A 19,681-nucleotide genomic window follows, 5' to 3' on the forward strand; every position below is an offset into this window, starting at 1 on the left:
ATTTTATCAGTCCAGGATAGCGTATATTTCTCGGTCCTGTGGTCCTCCTTGTGACATTTTCAGCTAAAACCCCACCTTGATTCTCAGGTGGGGATAAGTCCAAGTCTTTGACTTGAATGTGACATCAGCATGAGCATAGCCATTATCTACATCAGTGGATTTGTCTTCATTAGTCATTTCTTGGTCTGGATTATATTCAACTTCTGACACTTCCTCCTCTAATCCATCTTCACTGTCAGTTTCCTGGCTTCTCTTCCTCCTCACCAGTGTGGTGATCAATGTGTAATCAAGAGTCTCACTCTATATCGACCTGCCACGGTGCTGCCAGACAGTGCTCTGTGAGCAAGGGTTAAAAAACAACCACACAAAAAACATTATACACCCACTGAAGCAACAAGAAAAATTTGGTGTTTTTGAAAACATGTTGCAACTGTCTGTGAGAACTGCCAATGCAGGAGTTGTTTCCACAGAACAGAAGTTCTGCTGAGCAAAGGTTCCCGAAGGTGTGTGTGCATGTGTGTCTATATATGTGTGCATATAAATGTATGCTTGTGTGTTCATATGACCAAATGAGGATGTACCTGAACTCAGTTTTTTACACTAACTGTTGCCCTTATTCATTTCTATGAATTGAATTATTTTTGACCAGGAACACCAAGAGTGTAAAAATGTTCAATAAAATACACAAAATTTTATGCAAATTAATCAAATTTAGGTTGTGCGTTGACATCCTCTTTGTGGAGAAAGTCACAGAATCTTAAGTCTGTCTGATCAAATTAACAACACTTTTCAGACATAAAACTTTTAAATTGGTCAAATTTGACCAGAACACAACACAAGGGGGGGCTAGTTCAGGAATAACATGCAGCCTCCCACCACTGACACGCTCTTTGCAAATTTCTCGTCATTGTTTTGCCAGACAGTCTTTCCCTGTTAACAAAAATTGTGTGAGCCTCCTATGTGTGATGAAAACAGGATGTCGGTGGCAAAGCAGCCAGTTCTGGTATTCTCCTGGGAATTCCAATGGATACATGGTGCTGGGCGGCAAGCACAAGTCCCACTACACAACTGACAGCATTTGTTCTGTTTCTCATTGCACAAAGAAGCAGTCACTAGTCCTGCTCTCCTGGTATCTCTATCACACTCTTGCACCGTGTCTTGCAGTAACAATGACACTAGCAAAAAGTAAAAGTAGAAAAAAAATTTGGATGGATTAGGAGAGAGCAATGGTGTTTGGGCACCTTTCCTAGAAGGTGGGCAACCGTTTTATTCAGGTTCACCTGTACCTGTTGCCAAATACACCTACAAACATCTTCAGGTGTCTATAGCACCAGGATAACTTTTGATGTTCAGTGTAACTGTACGGTAAATTTAGGGTGCTCTCGATTTAACAGCTAGATGTCTTTAACTTTTTGTAAGATTTAATGTTAGATGTTTTTTGTATAGCTCATTATAAGTTGTTTTGAATGGAGCACTTTGATAATAAATTGTTGGTAGTTTTCTGTTGTGGTTTATTTGTTAACAAAATTAAATGTTGAGACACATGAACTAAGTGTGTGATAACTGTGTTGTCATTGTATAACTAAACTTCATCATTATGTAATTTGTCATTCAATCTTATGCAGTCTCATGTGAAGCAATGGCCGTTAGCTCTTTCATAGGCTTTCACTCTAAACAACCTGAGGAAGTGGTGAAATAAACTGCTTTGTATTTCTTCTCCACTAAGCACTTTATGTCAGTACTGTTGAATTGGTACATGTTCTTGTAAACTGTCACTAAAAGAAGAAGCTGGAATTTATTGCTCTCAGATCTTTCCTCACTAGATTTCATAAGCAGAATCTTAGCTTCTTCTGCTTTTGTGCTTGTATAAATATTCCTTGGTCTTCTTATTCTTCATGTCTCAGCTCTGAAGATGTTCCTGTGCTGTTGGCTGGTTCTGGGGGCTCTCATCCCCGCAACCTTAAGCATCGATCCTGGAGTAAAGGTCAGGTTGACAGAAAAAGGCATTGAATATGGTAAGGTTTGTGTAAAAGCTGTCCTCTTGCTCGAAAAGGACTGATTTCTCCAGTGTTTGATCATCAAATTATTTTTCTTTACATTTTGTTAGGCAGGCAACTGGGCATGGCTGCCATGCAGCAGAAACTCAATTCTATCCAAGTTCCAGACTTTTCAGGGAAAGAGAGGGTGTCTCCGATTGGAAAAGTCCGGTACAATTTGTCAAAGTAAGGCTCCAGTTTGTTCAACATATCTCTAAATTCTGTTACAAAGTATTTTGTCCTGTTGCTGCTTTAACAAACAAAACATGAATTCTTCCAGTATACGTGTATTGAAGGTGGGAATACCAAAGTCTTCAGTGGATCTGGTGCCAGGGACTGGAGTCAAAATGTCTATAGGTGATGCCTTCATCAGTCTGAATGGAAGGTGGAAGGTCAAGTACCTGCGAATAATGTGAGTGAGGTAACATCTCTTCTTTAGAGAAGTAATTTATTTGCTTAAAAATATAATATCTGATATCCTTTCTCTTTTACCAGAAAGCACAGCGGGTCTTTTGATTTGAATGTGAACGGTCTCAATATCGCTACAACCATCTCCATCAAGACTGATGAGACAGGCCGACCAGCGGTCAGTAGTGACAGCTGCTCAGCTGCTGTTGGAAGTGCAAAGGTCAAGTTCCATGGTGGAGGGAGGTGAGAAACCCAGCTGTGAGGGAGAAGAGTTTTACTATTTTACTTCATCTGCAGAATTCTTCTAATTCCTGCTGTTTTTGTTTTTTGATAGCTGGCTGTACAATCTCTTCACAAGGTTTATTGATAAGGCTCTGCGCAATGCAATGCAGAAACAGGTGAGGGCAAATCTGCTACATGCAGCAGAAATCCAGCTTACACACTTTACCTGCGAGGTAAGGTGTCTGCTAGTTCACAGTGTTTCACATTATCTTCATTTACTCTGAAGTAACCGGATAATAATGAAAATAAAGAAGTAAAGATTTCTGGGTTGGGCTTAGCCCCCAGTGTTTCAAGATACTTTACCTGTGATTTACCTCCAAAATTTGGAAACATTAGAAGCCTTAGATATGCACTGAAAGCCAGAAGCAGGGAGGAAGGGGGGCAACAAACACAAACCAAACTACACTAATAATGTAGCCTAATGGAAGTCATGAATCAAGCTGTATGTGGAATAAAAAGTTCAGCTGCAGCAGCATTAAGTTTATCATTAAACAAACACATCATTGTCTCTTTGCTTTCCCAGTTAGAAGGATTTTGTTTGTTCTCAGAAAAGCTCGTGTATGTTTTTTTCATTTGGTTATTTTAAGCTGCTACATGGAGAACTGTGAGCTTCTCTTAATGGATATCCATGTTGCTCATGGATATCCATTAAGAGAAGCGATTAAGTGAGTATTTAACATCTACTCTTTTGTTCACCAAATGTTTAATTTTGAAATGTCTCTCTGAGTCTTTAATGATGACTTTCTCCAATACCAATCAAAGTCTAATACCAGATTTCTTCCTTCCGTTTTGCAGATCTGCCCTCGGGCCACCAGTGTAGTATCTGATTTAAACCCTCAGCTGAAAACTCTCAATGGTAAAGTATCCTGTTTAGTTAGTCAATCAGCTGTTTCACTGATGAACATATGAGTGAGCTTCTGTCTCTATGCAGTCTTAGCCAAGGTGGACAAGTATGCAGAGATTGAATATTCCATGGTATCGTCACCGACTGTTTTAAAGTCCTCAATAGATCTGAGCTTGAAGGTAAAGAATTATGCAACACTACATTTTTACAGGAATCTAAAGATATCATTTTATTATTTAAAAAAATCTGGAGCATTGTTTTCTGGGTCTTCTTTCTCAGGGGGAATTTTACAACATCGGGAAACATCAGGAGCCTCCGTTCTCACCAGCGGCCTTTAACCTGCCACCCCAGAACAACAACATGTTGTATATCGGCATGTCTGCCTTTACTGTCAACTCTGCAGCCTTCGTCTACAACAACGCTGGAGTCCTCAGCCTGTCCGTCACTGATGACATGGTAAACTGCTGCCTCCTGAGTCTTATATCTTATTTTCAGGACATCAAATTGATCTCTAACCATTCTCACTTTGTCATGGCAGATACCAAAAAGCTCTCCAATCCGACTCAACACCAATACGTTTGGAGTCATTATCCCAGGGGTGAGAACACATCCCAGTCATTGTATGTGACGCATTCTTGGCAGTTTTTCACATGCAATTCTTTTTTTCTAGATTGCTAAGCAGTTCCCAGGTCTGATGATGAAGCTGCTGATGAAGATGGAGAAAATCCCCACACTGACCTTTGAGCCCAACAACGCAACAGTCCAGGCCACCACCACAGTGACGGCCTTTGCCATCCAAACCAACTCTACTCTGTCGCCTCTTTTTGTCCTGAATTTGGTAAGTTACCCAGCTGATATGATTTTAAATAGTCTTTGTGGTTTTAGAAAACCATCTGAAATGAGCCACCATTGCCTTGACAGGAGGCCAGCGTGAGTGCCCGTATGTTTGTCAGTGAAATGAAGTTGGCTGCAGCTGTCACCCTCAACAAGTGAGTTACTTGGCAAAGAAAAATAGGGCTGAGAGGTCTTTGTTAAGATGAACATCACGTTCTAATTTAGTCTAAATTGCACAGAATGGATCTGACCCTGGCCAAGAGTAATGTGGGGGACTTTCAGGTAAGAAGTGCATTTTTATACAATAACAGTCTTAACCATCACCAACAACTCAAACTAACCCTACATCTAACCTACAGGTCAGCGCTCTCAATAGTATCTTACAAGTGGTCTTCAAATGGGTGGTGATACCCACAGTTAATGGTGAGTTCATCCTCACTTTGAATTTTAAAGAAGTTTTTTTCACCAAAATCTCCAAAAAGGATTTCCATTTGCATTTTCACAGCAGCTCCAAAGTTCCAGGGAATATTAGACAAACAACGGGAGGGACCAGCAGGATTATAGTTTTTAACTACATATGTCTGGATAATTATTAATATTGTATTGTGTAAAATAGACCCCCAGCTCTTGCTTATATGGAGATATGCTTATTCCATTTCTTTCTTTTTATTGGTTTAATTTACGCTATCAGCTTATATTTTATAAAATCAATAATTTTATGAAATCTGAATAAGTTCATTATTTACCTCTCAGGTGTTGTTAAGAATTTAAAACATAACAGATAAAGTTATTCAAGTGATTTACAAGAATCCAGAATACTTCCACCACAGTACATGAACAGTACTCACCTACCTTCACACCTGCTTTCATTGGAGATTAAGTATCGAAATTTTGGGAATGGGACCACGCCTCCAAATATGCTCCTCCCGGTTCTCATCTGTATATGTTCCCCCAATTCTAACAGCTGTTCCTTCTCATTTACGTACCCCACCCTCCCTCCACTTTTCAATTCTTTAACTTCTTCACTTCTATTTAGTACACAGGGATCTGCCAGGTCCAGGAGCCGCCGCCAGTCCCCTTCGAGGCCTTCCCCAAACCGCAGCTCAATTCATGTCCAAGCCATTCACCTTTATCTACTAAAACGCTGTCAAACCTAAAATGAGCACGTGGGCCCAGCTAGTGAATACAGCTTGTACTGGTCTTCTGAATATTTTACCATTTCTTCTAAGATTCTACCCCATTTTCTTATTGGGGAAATCATAAAATGTTCCAAAAATATATACCTTTGAATCACCTTCAGGGGACCACTTCTAATGAGTCTGCTGTTATTAATTTGCACTGTGGGAGTCTAGTTTCTAACAGTTTAAATGAATGAAGTTCATCAGAGACCTTACTTTAACACATTCCATTGTTTTCTCTTGAATTGTATTTTAATTTTATTGATGTCAGCATTTTCCTTAATTGAATTTGTGTATGAAGCTATATTATGAAGCTACACTAGGTGCTTAGATTCCACTGCATGCTATGTAATACATCTATAATATCATTATGCCATTTTGCCACATTTGTGAAATTGCAATCTAAACTTTTGAATCTCATTTTGCAGTCCAACTTGCTAAGGGATATCCACTGCCCACAATTGGAAAGATGAAGCTTGTGAACACCCAGCTTAATGTGCTGAAGGTCAGAGATACTGATAATATGTTTCATCAATCTATTGCATGTTTGTGACCTTACTGCTTTTTGTATATGACATGAAATCTAATTATGAACTTGGTAGAAATCTTGACATTTCTAAGGAATGAGCAGATTTCTTAACTCAAAGCTGTGAACTGTTCCTTCTAGGACTACATCCTGATTGGGACAGATGTTCAGTTCAGCTGAACTGCACTCCTAAAAACTCCCAGGAGTCTTTTCTGCATTCTGGCATTCCTCCATGAAGACACAATTACAGTCAGAGTACGATAATCTGGCAGAAATTTCCAAGAAAAAGCTAAATAAGTATTACTTCTGACAGCAGTCAGAATATTCTATGTATTGGTTCTCCTCTGAACTTAACCATTTCTATATTTAGTGCGTATGGACTTTTTCAATATGAGTGAAATGAGTTGCCAAGGACGTCATCACACATGGTTTCATGGGCTACATGAAGCTACATGACATTAACGTTAGCAGCCAAGACACAGTTGCCCAGCTAGCTGTAACCAAGCTAGCTGCATAATTTTGGCATGGGTCATTTGTAACAATATTTTGGCAAAAGAAAGCTAAGCTACTACTTCAGCCCTGCAGTCTGAGTTAACCTTTTTCTCTCAAGACTACATTTTGACATATAAGTCAGCTTAGAATTTACCTTAGTTGGGATTAGAATTGGACTGTAGAATTTACCTTAGTGTGTCGTCCAGCTAATGTTAGCTAACACTTGCTTCCCTGTTTGCTTTTTGTAAGTTACCTTACAGCATGTTCAGACATTGGCAATTTAGAGTGCTTAATAAATGACAAAGTCACATAAAAGACAATGTGTCTCCTTATGATTCAATGATCTTAAAAAATGCCACTTTATGTATCACACAGAACACCGTCAGGCATCGTTCAAACAGCTTTTAATAAACTTCTGTAGTTCAATGTTTACAAGTGAAACTTTCACAGCTTGTTGCAACAGTCCACCTGAAAGCATCCTCCATTTGTCAAAAACGTCAAACAAGTGATGAAGGAAATGTAGCAGTCTGTTCATGTGGTATCCATCAATCAGTGACATGTTTCAGTCACGGTTGAGTTTGAACTACATGTTCATCAGGCTGGTCCTCAGGTGGAGTCCTACAGTGCACCTCTCTGGCTCTCAGGGAGTTGAGACTGAGAGCTCGACCTCTCAGGCTCTGGGAGTTGGCCGACAAGATCTAAAACAAGACAAAAGAAGATGCCAGAGAATAACAGACTGAATACAGGAACCGTATTTATACATTCAAGATAATCAATATTCCTGAAACACTTTCCCAGTCACTTTCCTGACTGGTGACAGTGTACCCAGCATTTAAAGTTGGATCAACCAATTCTTACAGTAGAAACATTAAACCGCTGACATGATGATACATCATAAACACATGATATATTCACTAAAGGATCCCTTAAACTTGGCTTTGACTATTTCATGTAGTGGCCTAACATTCATTCAATCTACCAAACATGTTGCTCATATAAATTGTGTTTTTTTTTAGAAGACAACAGATATTCGTTAAAGTTGCATCCGTCTATGTCAATTATATCCTACCTTCACCAGCACATAGTCTCCAGCACTGATGGGTACAGTGCTGAATGCTGTAGGCTGAACATGAACATCCTCTTTGGGGAAAATCACTTTCATATTGCCATCAGTTCTTCCACACAGGTCCTCAGCAGATCTTTTACTTTCCTGAATAAAAATCAAAAGCAGCCAATTCAGTTTCTTTCTACTCAAAGCAATTTAAGTTCCAGTCAAGAAGCAACATCCAGGCCTTAAGCCCACAATGAAGTGCCAAAAAACTTAGTTCCTCAGCAAGTAAATCACCACAAACCTCCATGTCAAAATATCTAACTAAACAGCACTGAAAAGCATGACTACAGTCTGTTACTTTGTTTAACTATGTCATTGTGGTGGGACGTGGCCTCGCCGGCTTAAAACATGAACTATGTCCTGTTGTTGTTGTTGTTGTTGTGTGTAGGCTGTAGCTGAAAAGCTGCAGCCGAGTATGCAAATCGACAGCCGCAACAAAGAGATGTAGTGACAAGTGCAAATATGAGGTCGGGTCTGTCATGCATCGTTTACAGACATACATTTGGACACTGGCAAGGCTTAAAGTTAGGTGGGTTAATACAACTCAATGAACTGGACCTCTCGACGATGTGCTGTTGGTGCCTCTTTAATGGAATAGCCATATAATGGGGCTGTTACCAGGTACAAAGGGGGCTTCAGTGTGTGCAGTAATTATGCACATTTGTGTCTGTCTTTTACTCATATAGCTCAAAATGTCCAAAACCAATGGGTGACATCACAACAGCTACACCAGCCTTCACATACGGCCTGTGGTTCAAGGGTGTGGCTGACGTAGTTACTGTTCACTGCTCTACCACCTGCAATCATGCTATTTGAAGGTCAAAATATATTTAAAAACAATTTTGATAACACACTGGTAAACTCTGTGTGCATTACTCACTCCCTCCACCAGGACAAGCTGTGTACTGCCAATGAGAGCAGCATTGACCCTTTCAGCTTCTTCTCTGAACACGGTGATGCACTCTTCCAGCCTTCGCTGCTTCACCTCCACTGGGATGTCATCTTGGAGCCGGTGGAAGGCATGCGTCTTCTGAATGTGTGGTAGACATGAAAAAACAATTAAATCACATATCATTTAAAGGATGGGTGAAAAGAAAGTATCTGATAAGAACAGCTTTGACTGAAATCTAAAACAGACCGCTCAACAGAGTAAGAAGAACTCACCTTTCTCATACTGTAAGCAAAAAGGAATCCCACATTGTAGCCCACCTCTCTGATTAGAGACAAAGTCTGCTGGTGGTCGTCCTCAGTTTCACCACAGAAGCCTGAGATGAAGTCACTGCTGAGACTCACGTCTGACACACGAACAGAAATGATGTAAATCAGACTGAGGTTAAAGAGGACAGAAGGTGCTTTTCCTTATTTCATAATGTATTTTATAATTTTACAGACAGATTCGGGATTCTAGATGAAAAAGGTTTTGTTAAAAATTAATGGACAATACCAAGATCTCTTTACACTTGTCCTACATACAAGTGAAAGATAGTCAGGTAGTAAAATGAATGTTTAAATGTAATAATCATACCCAAAAACAGGTGACAAATTGAAGAAGAAACCTGATTTTAGTACCTGGGATGATCTGCTTTATGTTCCTCACAAGATCGAGGTAGGCCTCTCTGGTGTAGCTGTACATATTAGGAGGAAAACAACATGTTATGAGGACATTTAGTGGTGTTTAAGTTTAATTTCACAAAGTCATATGCTAGTGAACTAATCTCTTACCCGCGACGCATTGCTTTAAGGACCCGGCTGCTTCCACTCTGGGCTGGGAGGTGGATCTGCTTACAAATGTTCCTTCGCTCCGCAATCAGATGCAAAACCTGTAAAGATGGACACACAGACCAGGTGAGCAGGGCTCACTGAACCAAGTGAATATCCAAAGCAAGAAAAGCATATTAAAGCAAATACCTCATCAGGAAAATCCTTGGGGTGAGGTGATGTGAATCTGATCCTCACGTCGGGATCGATGCGTGACACTTGGTCGAGCAGGTCAGAGAAGCGCAGACCCCCCCGTTTTGTCTGGTAGATGGTCTTAAAGCCACGGCTGAGCTTGGTCGCATCTGAACCAAAGAACTGCTCTTCTGACATGTCCCTGTAGCTGTTCACATTCTGACCCAGCAACGTCACCTCCTTCACACCCTGACAGAAGCACCCAGCACACACTCGTCAGGCACTCTCAAGTGTTCATTTTAGGGAGCTGAACTCAAAGGACACATGAATAATTCAGAAGAAAAGGATCAAAATCAACACCAGAGAACCAGACATAATTATTAAAAGCACTCGTCTACTGCCTATAGAGTGCAAACTGTATAAACACAAATCTACATATGAATTTGGAGAATCTATAAACAAGGTGGATGATATTTGGGCACTGAAAGCTTTCTGACCAATCATATTCAAGCTTTGGATTCCTTCATTACAACAGTCTATGTTCAGAGCAAGAGAGAGATTGCATTTACTATGTATAAAAGAAGGATATTGTCTCTGTAATGTTAATGTTAAAGAGGTCCAGCTGAAGCCTCAGAGGGAGGGTTTTCACTGTCATCACATTAGCTTCTTTTATCCATACCAGACCAGTTAGGGGTGGATCTGACTGTGAAACAGAGGGATGCTCCAAGCTCACAGCCCAACGATTTGTTAATGAGATGGTAAAGCATACCCTGCTTTAGCTCCTTTTTTACTTTACTGGACAGTTTATATTACAGAATGAACATCATACTGTATTAAAAGGACTTGAAAGTAACAACTGAGACCTCAAACTGACAAGTAACGCAATTGCTGAGGTGACAGATCAGGTGAGTTGACTTATAGACAGGGCTGCACATAAGTGGTCCGCAGGTGCGCTTGCACTGTCAAAATAAAAGACGCGCACCAGATAAGAAGTTGCAATGCGCGTTTGCATACATAAGATTTTCTGGAGGAGGACAGACATTTGTTTAGAACTCTTAAAGATGTCGAAGAAGCAAGCTCCTTTAAGCAATTACTTTGGTGTTCCTCTACCTCCAAAGAAATGTCAGAAGGAATCCGAACCGCAAAAGAAGCGCGTATTCTCAGAAAAGTGGTTGCAGGAGGTGAGCTGGCTTCAAACAAATGATGAACGCACAGAGATGTGGTGCAGAATATGCCACATATTGCAACTTCTTATCTGGTGCGCGTCTTTTATTTTGACAGCGCAAGCGCACCTGCGGACCACTTATGTACACCCCTGCTTATAGATGCATACATCTTTTTAACAATAAGAGGCATTGCCCCCTGCTGGCCATAATAAGAATTAAAGGTTTCATGTACTTTTTCATAAACTTCATTTTTCAGACTTAGAAGCTACAACCATTTTTTTTTATAATAACAGGAGGTCCATGATTTATGGGCTATTATCAAAAAATGACTGGTTGTGCAGAATTTCATCGACTTCCTTCTTGCATGACCTCAATAAACACTTTCATGATGAGATTATGGTCTTAATCAATAGTTTCAACCTTTACTGAAGAGAACATGGCATATGTTTTCAGTCTTGTCTCCCCTCAACCCCAAACAGTTAAAGCAGATAGCTGTCCCTTCCTGGTTCTGCTGGAGGTTTCTTCTTGTTTAAAAGGGAGTTTTTCCTTCCCACTGTTGCCAAGTGTGTGCTCATGGGGTGTTGTTTTATTGTCTGGGGTTTTGCTTACCACATAAAGTGCTTGGAGGCAACTCTTCTCGTGATTTGGTGCTATATAAATAAAACTGAATTGAGTTTGTTTCATAAGTCATGTTAAATTATTGTTGTATAGATTTTGCATTTATCATAAAACACAAACACAAAGTGACTTCCTTTTTTGTTTTTTTCCTATTCTATTTTTGCGTGGTTACAAATGCAGGAGTTTTTCCAACCAACCTTAATGTTGAAGTTACAGCTTACCTGATCAGAGAGCATACGAACTTCCTCCAGGATAGAGCAGACAGGTCGACTCCTCTCTCTCCCTCGAGTGAAGGGAACAATGCAGTAACTGCACATGTTGTCACAGCCTCGCATGATGGACCTGCCGGTACACAAAACCATTAGCAGATTCAGTATGAAGATGCATTGTTACAGGAAAAGGCGGATAATCATTTGATAAACGACATACACAAAAGCACTGTGCCCCCGAGGTGCGTGGTGGACGGGCATGACGTCAGCATAGGTCTCCTCTAAAGACAGCAGCACATTGCACACCTGCTGACCTCCATCAGCTACAGCCAAGAGGCGCGGAAGGTCCCGGTATGCATCTGGACCTGCGAGGACATCTACCAGCTTCTCTCGCGCCAGAAGCTCCATCTTCAGCCTCTCCGCCATGCAGCCTGAGACAAACACACCCATGAACGTACCCTTAATGTGACCTCCATCATCTGAGTGCATAAGAGCTTACTCACCTAAAATTCCAATTTTCATTGGCGTGTGGGTCTTTAATCGTTTCCTCTTCATAGCTGTTAGTTGTTGCAGTCTATTCCATATTGTTTGCTCAGCCTTTTCTCTGTTAAGAAAAGAGATTAGGTTGCAAAACTGCCAAAACTGCCATCACCTAGCACTAGATTTCAAAACTTTTCATGAGTTTGATCTTTGCTCCTACCTTACAGAGCACGTTACCAGAAGAACAACATCTGCCTGCAAGTACACGCACATCTTAAACAAACTGCATTAAAATTACTTCTGCTAGAATCATAAAATAAAACCAGAAGTCAGCTGTACCTCGCTTAGATGAGCTGTGCGCTGATAGCCCTTCTTCTGCAGTATGGACCAGGCTATCTCTGTGTCATTCACATTCATTTGACATCCATAGGTTTCAAAATAAACTGCAACAATAAGCCAAAGAACCCCTTTAGCATCACTACAAGCATTCAAAGCTAAGTAAACAATAATAATAATAATAATAATACATTTTATTTGAAAGCGCCTTTCAAAACACTCAAGGTCGCTGTACACAGTAGAGTAAAAAGCAACATAAAAGCAAAGAGCAACATAAAAGCAAAGAGTTTACACAATCATAAAACATAAACAAATTTAAAATAGCCGAATGGAGAGGTTATGTGGGATAAGCTATTTTGAACAAGTGGGTTTTGAGTTGGGACTTAAAGAGAGAGAAGGTAGAGATATTTCTTAAATCAGGAGGTAGGGAATTCCAGAGTCGAGGAGCAGAGCAGCTGAAAGCCCTGCTCCCCTTGGTGACAAGACGGGGGGAGGGGACGGAGAGTGAAAGGGAAGAAGAAGATCTGAGACAACGAGATGGGGCGGTGATGTTAACCAGATCAGAGAGATATGAAGGAGAGAGATGATGAATAGCTTTAAATGCGTACAAGAGTATTTTGAAATTGATACGATACTTGACCGGGAGCCAATGAAGCTGCTGCAGAACAGGAGTGATGTGGTGGATAGAAGGGGTCCTGGTGATGATACGGGCAGCAGAATTCTGGATGCGTTGAAGCTTATGGATGGATTTTTGAGTAAGACCAAAAAGAAGTGAATTACAATAATCAATCCGGGAAGTAACAAGGCTATGGACAAGAATGGCAGTGGCATGTGAGGTGAGAAAAGGACGGAGACGATTAATGTTGCGCAATTGAAAATATGCAGACCGAGTGACATTATTAATGTGTGAATTGAAAGATAGAGTACTGTCGAGGATGACACCCAAACTTTTCACAGAGGAAGAAATGGAGACCGGCGAGTTATTGATAGTAATAGAGAAACTGTTGGTTCTGGATAATGTTGATTTAGTGCCTACTAAGAGGAGCTCGGATTTATTACTATTGAGTTTAAGAAAATTAGAAGAGAACCATGAATTTAGTTCAGCTAAGCAGAGGGTGAGGGAGGATGGGGGAAGAGCAGAATCAGATTTAGTGGACAGATAAAGCTGGGTGTCATCGGCATAACAGTGAAAATGGATATTGTATTTACGGAAAATATGTCCAAGCGGTAGAAGGTAGATAATGAAAAGAAGGGGCCCCAGGACAGATCCCTGGGGCACGCCAGTGGTCAGAGGAAAGGGCTGAGAAGTAAAGGATTTGAGTTGAATGAACTGAGTGCGACCAGACAGGTATGATTTAAACCAGGCTAGTGGAGTATGGGAGAGACCGATGGAGGCTAGCCTACTGAGAAGAATGGAGTGAGAAATAGTGTCGAAGGCAGCGCTCAGATCGAGGAGGATAAGAATGGAAAGTAAACCGGAGTCAGCTGCCATAAGAAGATCATTGGTTATTTTTATAAGTGCTGTTTCAGTGCTATGGGAGGGGCGAAAACCAGACTGGAACTGTTCATACAGATTATTATTAGTTAAATGTGAGTGGAGTTGTGTGGCAACTATTTTCTCAAGAATTTTTGAAAGGAATGGTAGATTGGAAATAGGCCAAAAATTCTCAAAATTATTGGGATCTAGACCAGTTTTTTTTAATATTGGCGTGATGGCGGCAGTTTTGAGGGAAGCAGGAACAGTTCCAGTGGTAAGTGAAGAGCAAGAACATTTCCTTGTGGATATTCAGACCAGTTTTCTTATAAAGGCGTTCAAGTCGTCGTCCTTTTGCTTTCAGGAGCCTGAGTTCAGCTGTGAACCAGGGTGCTGTCTGAGAGAATGATACAGATTTGGTTTTGAGTGGGGCAACAGAGTTTAGGATACTATTGAGACTAGAGTTATAATAGGAAACTAAGTCCTCTTGGGTGAGCAGATTATGAAAATGCAAATGACTAGAGAAAGCAAAAGAAAGAGTATCAGGATTGATTTTCTTAATATTCCGAAAAGAAATGGTACGAAGGTTCTTGGTTATAGAAAAGGTCATTTTGACATTGAAAGAAAGAAGCAAGTGGTCAGAAATTAGCAGTTCATCAGCTTTGCAGTTAAAAGGAGTAAGTCCAGAGCAACAAACTAGGTCCAAAGTATGGCCCTTAGTATGAGTAGGAAAGTTTATGTGTTGTTTAAAGCCAAAACTATCGAGGCAGGATGAGAAGTCTTTGGTGAGAGGATGATCACTGTTATCCAAATGGCTTTCACCGACCTTTCCTTGAGTTTCCCATCAACAAGCCTTCAGAGAGATAGTCATGCTTTTCTGAGGGTTCTTCATCTGCAGCACGGCTCCTGTTAGCTGGAAGCCCTTTAATGAAATCCTGAAAACTTGGACCAGACGATAGCCGACTCTTGAACTTATCTACAGTCTTCTTCTTTTCTCTCACAGTGTCAACAGCGCTAGCCAGTTTAGAACAGTATCTAGCCTGGATGCGGCTGAGAGGTGGCCAGTGTTGGGTTACTGTAAATATGGGTTTTAAAGTCCTGAGGTACTCCATGCTTAGCTAACCACAACAGCAAAGGCTTCGTAATTCCCTATCGGGTGTATCTGGAAATGAGCGACTATGTATTTTAGTTAGCTAATTTTGCCGCAACCTAAAAACTAACATAGTGTCAAAAGTCCCTTTTTACTCAGTAAGATACAGCACGAGTGCTAACTACCTCGAGTGAATTGTCATTCAGGTACAGATATCATGTGGAGCCAAAGATGTCTATCAAGAGGAGTCACTCCCTGTTTCAAGTACCTGACGCTAATGAAACCCGGAAAAACGTTCACTCTTGTGAAGTGTTACTACATACTAGTAAGTTTGTTTCAAACATAGAGGAAGCTCGAAAAGAGGTAAATAGTTTTTATCTTTAAGTCAATTCAGGCGCTTATCCGGTCTGTTAATAAGATGTTACTGTGTCGTAAAAGGTAATTAAATCTCAGACTAAAATCCTCGAGAAGCCCGTAATGTCCGTTAGACAAAAATGTCACTGTACGTCCATTTTCACGGTCCGTCGTCATAATCTCCTTATACTAAACTATGGTTCCGTATGTGCGACAAAGCTTTCAAGGGAACTTTAACATGTGCAGAATCGGGTTATTGATGGTGAGAGACGGATTTATGTCGTTAGGTTATTGTTCAAAACTCAGCTGAGGTCGAGATTAGTGCGGCGAATAAAAAACAAACCGTTAATGGTTTTTGTTTGTTTATTCGTTTGCTTGTTTTGATATTTACATTAATCGAGGTAAAAATATTATATTATAAAAATAAAATAAATTATAACAATATTCAATATTGTTGTATACCAACGTAAAGTATTAATATCAGGCCATCGGAAAAAAACATTGTTCATACTTACCATGTAAATATGAAATCCTGCTAAAACAGTTTTAGACAGATGCTTTTAAATAGTTTTTTTTTTAAAGAAGAAGAACAAACGGTAATGAGAGAAAGCAACTTCTCATATGATTAAGTGAATATACCCCCAATCCGCATCCCAGACACACACATACACACACACACACACACACACACACAGAGAGAGAGAGAGAGAGACACACACAGAGAGAGAGAGAGGGAGAATCATGTGTGATGTAGGCGTGACTGGAGCCACAGGTTCAGTATAAAGTGAGCATGAACTCTGGGATGAGAAACAGTACTGTTCCAGTGTTTTCTTTTGTTCGTTCTTTCCTGGAAGTGAGACATCATGAGAGTGGAAGGTGCGGAATAAAACTGCAGAGGCACTCAGGATTCTTACCAAGACAAAAAAATAATCAGGGTAACTTTGAAAAAACACTCTGAATTTGATATCCATGTTTGTATAAATGTATTATTTATTCTTGAAATCATGATATTTCCTGTCATGTTATACATCTCTGTCTGCCTCAACTTCAGTTCCTTGTGCAGAGCGATGAGGCTGGTCTGGGAAACTGTGGTTTCAGCGTTTTTTCTAATGTAATTTCTACTCCTGTCATTTGTTCTGGCTATCCACTCTTCTCCAGGACTAGCTGTGATGATGGAGAAAGCTGCACTGCTGCTTTGCTGCCTGATCATGACTTTGTCAGGCTCCCCACTCTACCCATCCATTAGGTAAGTCCTGACAAAATCACTCTAATTCATTAGGTGTTGTTCATTTCCATTTTTACTGAGGTTTAGGCATATTTTGAAAGTTACGTAAACCCTTTGCTTAGTTCAGCCGTTCAGCTTTGGGAATGCCGATCAATGACAGCATTGGATGACTACACAAAGAGAACATTTTTTGTAAACTCATGGCAAATCACACCAATATGCACTATATATGCATCATTTCGCAGAAATGTTTAGAAGCCTTACCAAATGTCATAGAAAATTTTCTTAATATTCAAAACCTGAATTAAACATTAAATATAACATATTTGATCTCTGTCAGGATTAGAAAAATGGTCGTGTCGATGCTCATCTAACAGTTGACTCTTTACTTTACATGTCATAGCTGTGTCCTCTGTACTTCTGCTAAAAAGGGTCAAGATGTCTGGATTAGTCACCGCGTTACGTTTACGAGGCATCATCGTCACAGTGTCGTGTACCAAAGCTGCAGATGTAATTTTTCACACGCTAAAGCATTTTGCAGACTGATGACATTTTCTTTTCTTTTAAATCTGTCGTCTTTACAAAGACTCTGCACTACTATGAAATCATCGTTCTTGGTAGATAAAGGGCTACGTTTGAATAATGGCATTTAAGATGTTCTGCATTCATATAATTCATGGGGATATTTCTCAGGTTCGGCCAGAGGGATACATCTATCCTGATGACATCTTCACTAAAGAATCCAGCAGAGCAGCAGGAGGAAGACGCACGTCCTCCCAGGGAGCCAGCAGAGTTGCGGTCCGTATGTTAATATGGTCTGAGTGGCTGATGTAAAATATGGCTCAAAGGCTCAGCTAATGAAACGTCCCAGTCAAAGTGGATCATTTACACAGTTTTTTAATAGGGATTCTTGATTTATTAGAAGGTACATCATTTTCAAAGATATGTCAAAAAAAAAATACACACAGCTGAATACAATACAAGCAAACACTGAACTACAGATAGTCTATGCTGGACTTAAATTTTTATATTTTGACCTATGGCCTTTTGGATATGGAGCTACATTTTATTAAAATAGTACATAAAGTTTTGGCATCATTCATTTATGAATTAAATAAATAATACAGCCTGTGCTGCAAGTTTAACATATTTCTAATGTAAGATGGGGAAATATTGTTTTTCTACAATATTATGATTTAATTGCACATTACTTAAAAGTGATTGTGCAGTGAAAATGCACTTGTCATTACAGTATATTTCTTTATTTCCTGCAAAAACTTTACTTGTTACTTTCTTATTTCAGTGTACTTACCTTTAAATATTTATAGGTAACCATGACTACATTGTAATTTCAAATCAAATATGTTGAAATTCTATTTGATTACAGGGTAATTACACCTTTAGTTACAGGCCGTATTATAAAGTTTTACTAAATGTGTCTTAATACTTCGAACTTCCTTTGTTCCTTTAGTGTGAATGCATAAAAAGATGTGAGCAAATTGTAAATCAACCGCTGGCCAGCTCCCAGATAAATCCTGCCGCTGCACTGCAGTTTACTTTATTTTCTGCTTACACTGACTAAACTGATGCAAACTGTCCCCATTTCTGATTCCAGCTTAGAGCGCCACGCTGATGCCATCTTTACAAACAGCTACAGGAAAGTCCTGGGCCAAATCTCTGCCAGAAAGTTCCTTCAGACAATCATGGGCAAACGGCTGGGGTAGGTAACACAAGTGGAATGAAATCGCTCCAATGTGTGTGGGTTACCAGTACAAATACCCAGTGAAAGAGGAATTGTTGTGGGGTTTGTTTGTTTTTTCCCCACAGGGATGGAAGTGAGAGCTACATGAAACGTCAGTCAGATATCTATGAGGGGACATACAAGGAAGACCTCACAGCCATCCAGAGAAATCAGAGACACAGGGGGGTGCACGGGAATGTCCTGAGACCCAGGTATACACGTCTCCAATCTTTAAAAAGCCTAAACATTCAGAATTTGACTTTTCCCACAACTGTAGATTCACTAAACTGAATCTTTTCTCTTTACAGACTTCTGAGTTGAGGAGGAAAGCTATATCATCACATTTTTTTAAACATCTTTTATTTGTTTGAGGGTGTCCTTTAAAGACAAGAAATTAAATCGTCTTATATATTCACATTAAAAGTTGTGAGGAAATCCTACAGCCTAGCTTATCATTGTGTGTGCGTGTGTGTGTGTGTGCGTGTGCGTGTGTGGGTGGGGGGGGGTCGGGTTTTCAAACACCCAAATCAAACTATGTGACCAGATTTCATTAAAAAAAAAACCCTTTAATGGCTTTCTGATTGTGTATCTTATGTGAGGATTGTCTCAAAAATGTGTCTTCAGGGCCATGTCTGCATTATAAATGCCAACTCTGTGTTACTGATGTCCTGCTATGATTAACAAATGCGGCCTTTAAAAAGAAGTCTTGCTGTAGTCACATGCAACTAGTAGTTTTTGCTGCCTAATGCGACTCTTCAAACACTGCAGATTAACTGGATGTCATTCTGCTGTGTTCTGTACCTTTTACACTACAGCATGTAGCTGGCATTACCATTAGCCTGTAATTGTCTACTGTGGCCATCATGGGCATACAGACTACACAACTTCACAGAGTGTGAAACACCTTCAAAGATCCCTCCATAGGTACCATGGAGCACCTAAACTCTGGGAAGGTGAACTGTTTTTATCTTGTGTGAAGACTGATTAAAAAAATATCCCTTTAAGGGACACACATGTGTGTACAATAGCGGGGAGTGTAATCACGGTACTGCCTGCACAACTGAGGAACAAACCCCAGCAGGCGGCTGGACTTGTGGCAGCACAGGTGCTGCTTCTAACATTGTCTTAATAACAGCTCAGCTCCATTTAGAACTCTCATTAAGCTTTGCCATTGATCCATATAATGCACAAACACCAGTACCCAACATTTGAATCATCCATGAATCGTCACATTAGAATCGGTCCTATGGATTAATAATCTTCGCAACCTGTCATTTGATCTGACTTTGAATTAATGGGAGTGTTATCCACAACCCAAGTGAGTCCAAGTGGTGAGCTTTTGATGTGATTTCTATGAGTGATTCTTAATGTTTAGGCTAAAAGTTGC

The 19,681-nt window shown here is 40.1% G+C and overlaps 3 protein-coding genes across 9 annotated transcripts; 2 read left to right on the top strand and 1 right to left on the bottom strand.

Annotated features, from left to right (window-relative positions):
- Nucleotides 1–1,853: 1,853 nt before the first annotated feature.
- On the top strand, nt 1,854–6,920 carry LOC100694762 (bactericidal permeability-increasing protein). The gene is made up of 15 exons (XM_019358593.2): nt 1,854–2,015; nt 2,108–2,222; nt 2,317–2,448; nt 2,532–2,687; nt 2,779–2,842; nt 3,522–3,582; nt 3,658–3,749; nt 3,850–4,026; nt 4,109–4,168; nt 4,241–4,408; nt 4,492–4,559; nt 4,644–4,686; nt 4,764–4,827; nt 6,011–6,087; nt 6,250–6,920. The coding sequence occupies exons 1-15, from the start codon at nt 1,913–1,915 to the stop codon at nt 6,286–6,288; spliced, it is 1,419 nt and encodes a 472-aa protein (XP_019214138.1). The 5' UTR covers nt 1,854–1,912; the 3' UTR covers nt 6,289–6,920.
- A 67-nt stretch (nt 6,921–6,987) lies between these two features.
- Nucleotides 6,988–15,986, bottom strand: cdk5rap1 (CDK5 regulatory subunit associated protein 1). 5 transcript variants are annotated; one of them, XM_005450122.4, is made up of 13 exons: nt 15,844–15,986; nt 12,414–12,517; nt 12,295–12,329; nt 12,098–12,198; nt 11,815–12,025; nt 11,607–11,727; nt 9,620–9,850; nt 9,434–9,531; nt 9,281–9,336; nt 8,876–9,006; nt 8,592–8,741; nt 7,670–7,810; nt 6,988–7,298 (listed from the first exon to the last, which is right to left on the bottom strand). In XM_005450122.4, the coding sequence occupies exons 2-13, from the start codon at nt 12,489–12,491 to the stop codon at nt 7,167–7,169; spliced, it is 1,485 nt and encodes a 494-aa protein (XP_005450179.1). In that variant the 5' UTR covers nt 12,492–12,517; nt 15,844–15,986; the 3' UTR covers nt 6,988–7,166. The 5 variants fall into 5 exon arrangements, with proteins under 5 accessions (XP_005450179.1, XP_025763287.1, XP_003442763.1 ...); XM_025907502.1 differs by having other exon boundaries at nt 12,295–12,347; XM_003442715.5 differs by lacking the exon at nt 15,844–15,986 and adding an exon at nt 14,711–15,021.
- ghrh (growth hormone releasing hormone) lies at nt 15,177–18,734 on the top strand. Of its 3 annotated transcripts, none has more exons than XM_013269948.3 (7): nt 15,179–15,299; nt 16,183–16,263; nt 16,487–16,574; nt 17,247–17,351; nt 18,169–18,273; nt 18,381–18,506; nt 18,603–18,734. In XM_013269948.3, the coding sequence occupies exons 1-7, from the start codon at nt 15,206–15,208 to the stop codon at nt 18,613–18,615; spliced, it is 612 nt and encodes a 203-aa protein (XP_013125402.1). In that variant the 5' UTR covers nt 15,179–15,205; the 3' UTR covers nt 18,616–18,734. The 3 variants fall into 3 exon arrangements, with proteins under 3 accessions (XP_013125403.1, XP_013125402.1, XP_013125404.1); XM_013269950.3 differs by lacking the exon at nt 15,179–15,299 and adding an exon at nt 15,481–15,590; XM_013269949.3 differs by lacking the exon at nt 16,183–16,263 and having other exon boundaries at nt 15,177–15,299.
- Nucleotides 18,735–19,681: the final 947 nt, after the last annotated feature.

Source organism: Oreochromis niloticus, linkage group LG5 (assembly GCF_001858045.2).
Source record: "Oreochromis niloticus isolate F11D_XX linkage group LG5, O_niloticus_UMD_NMBU, whole genome shotgun sequence".
Taxonomy (NCBI): Eukaryota; Metazoa; Chordata; class Actinopteri; order Cichliformes; family Cichlidae; genus Oreochromis; species Oreochromis niloticus.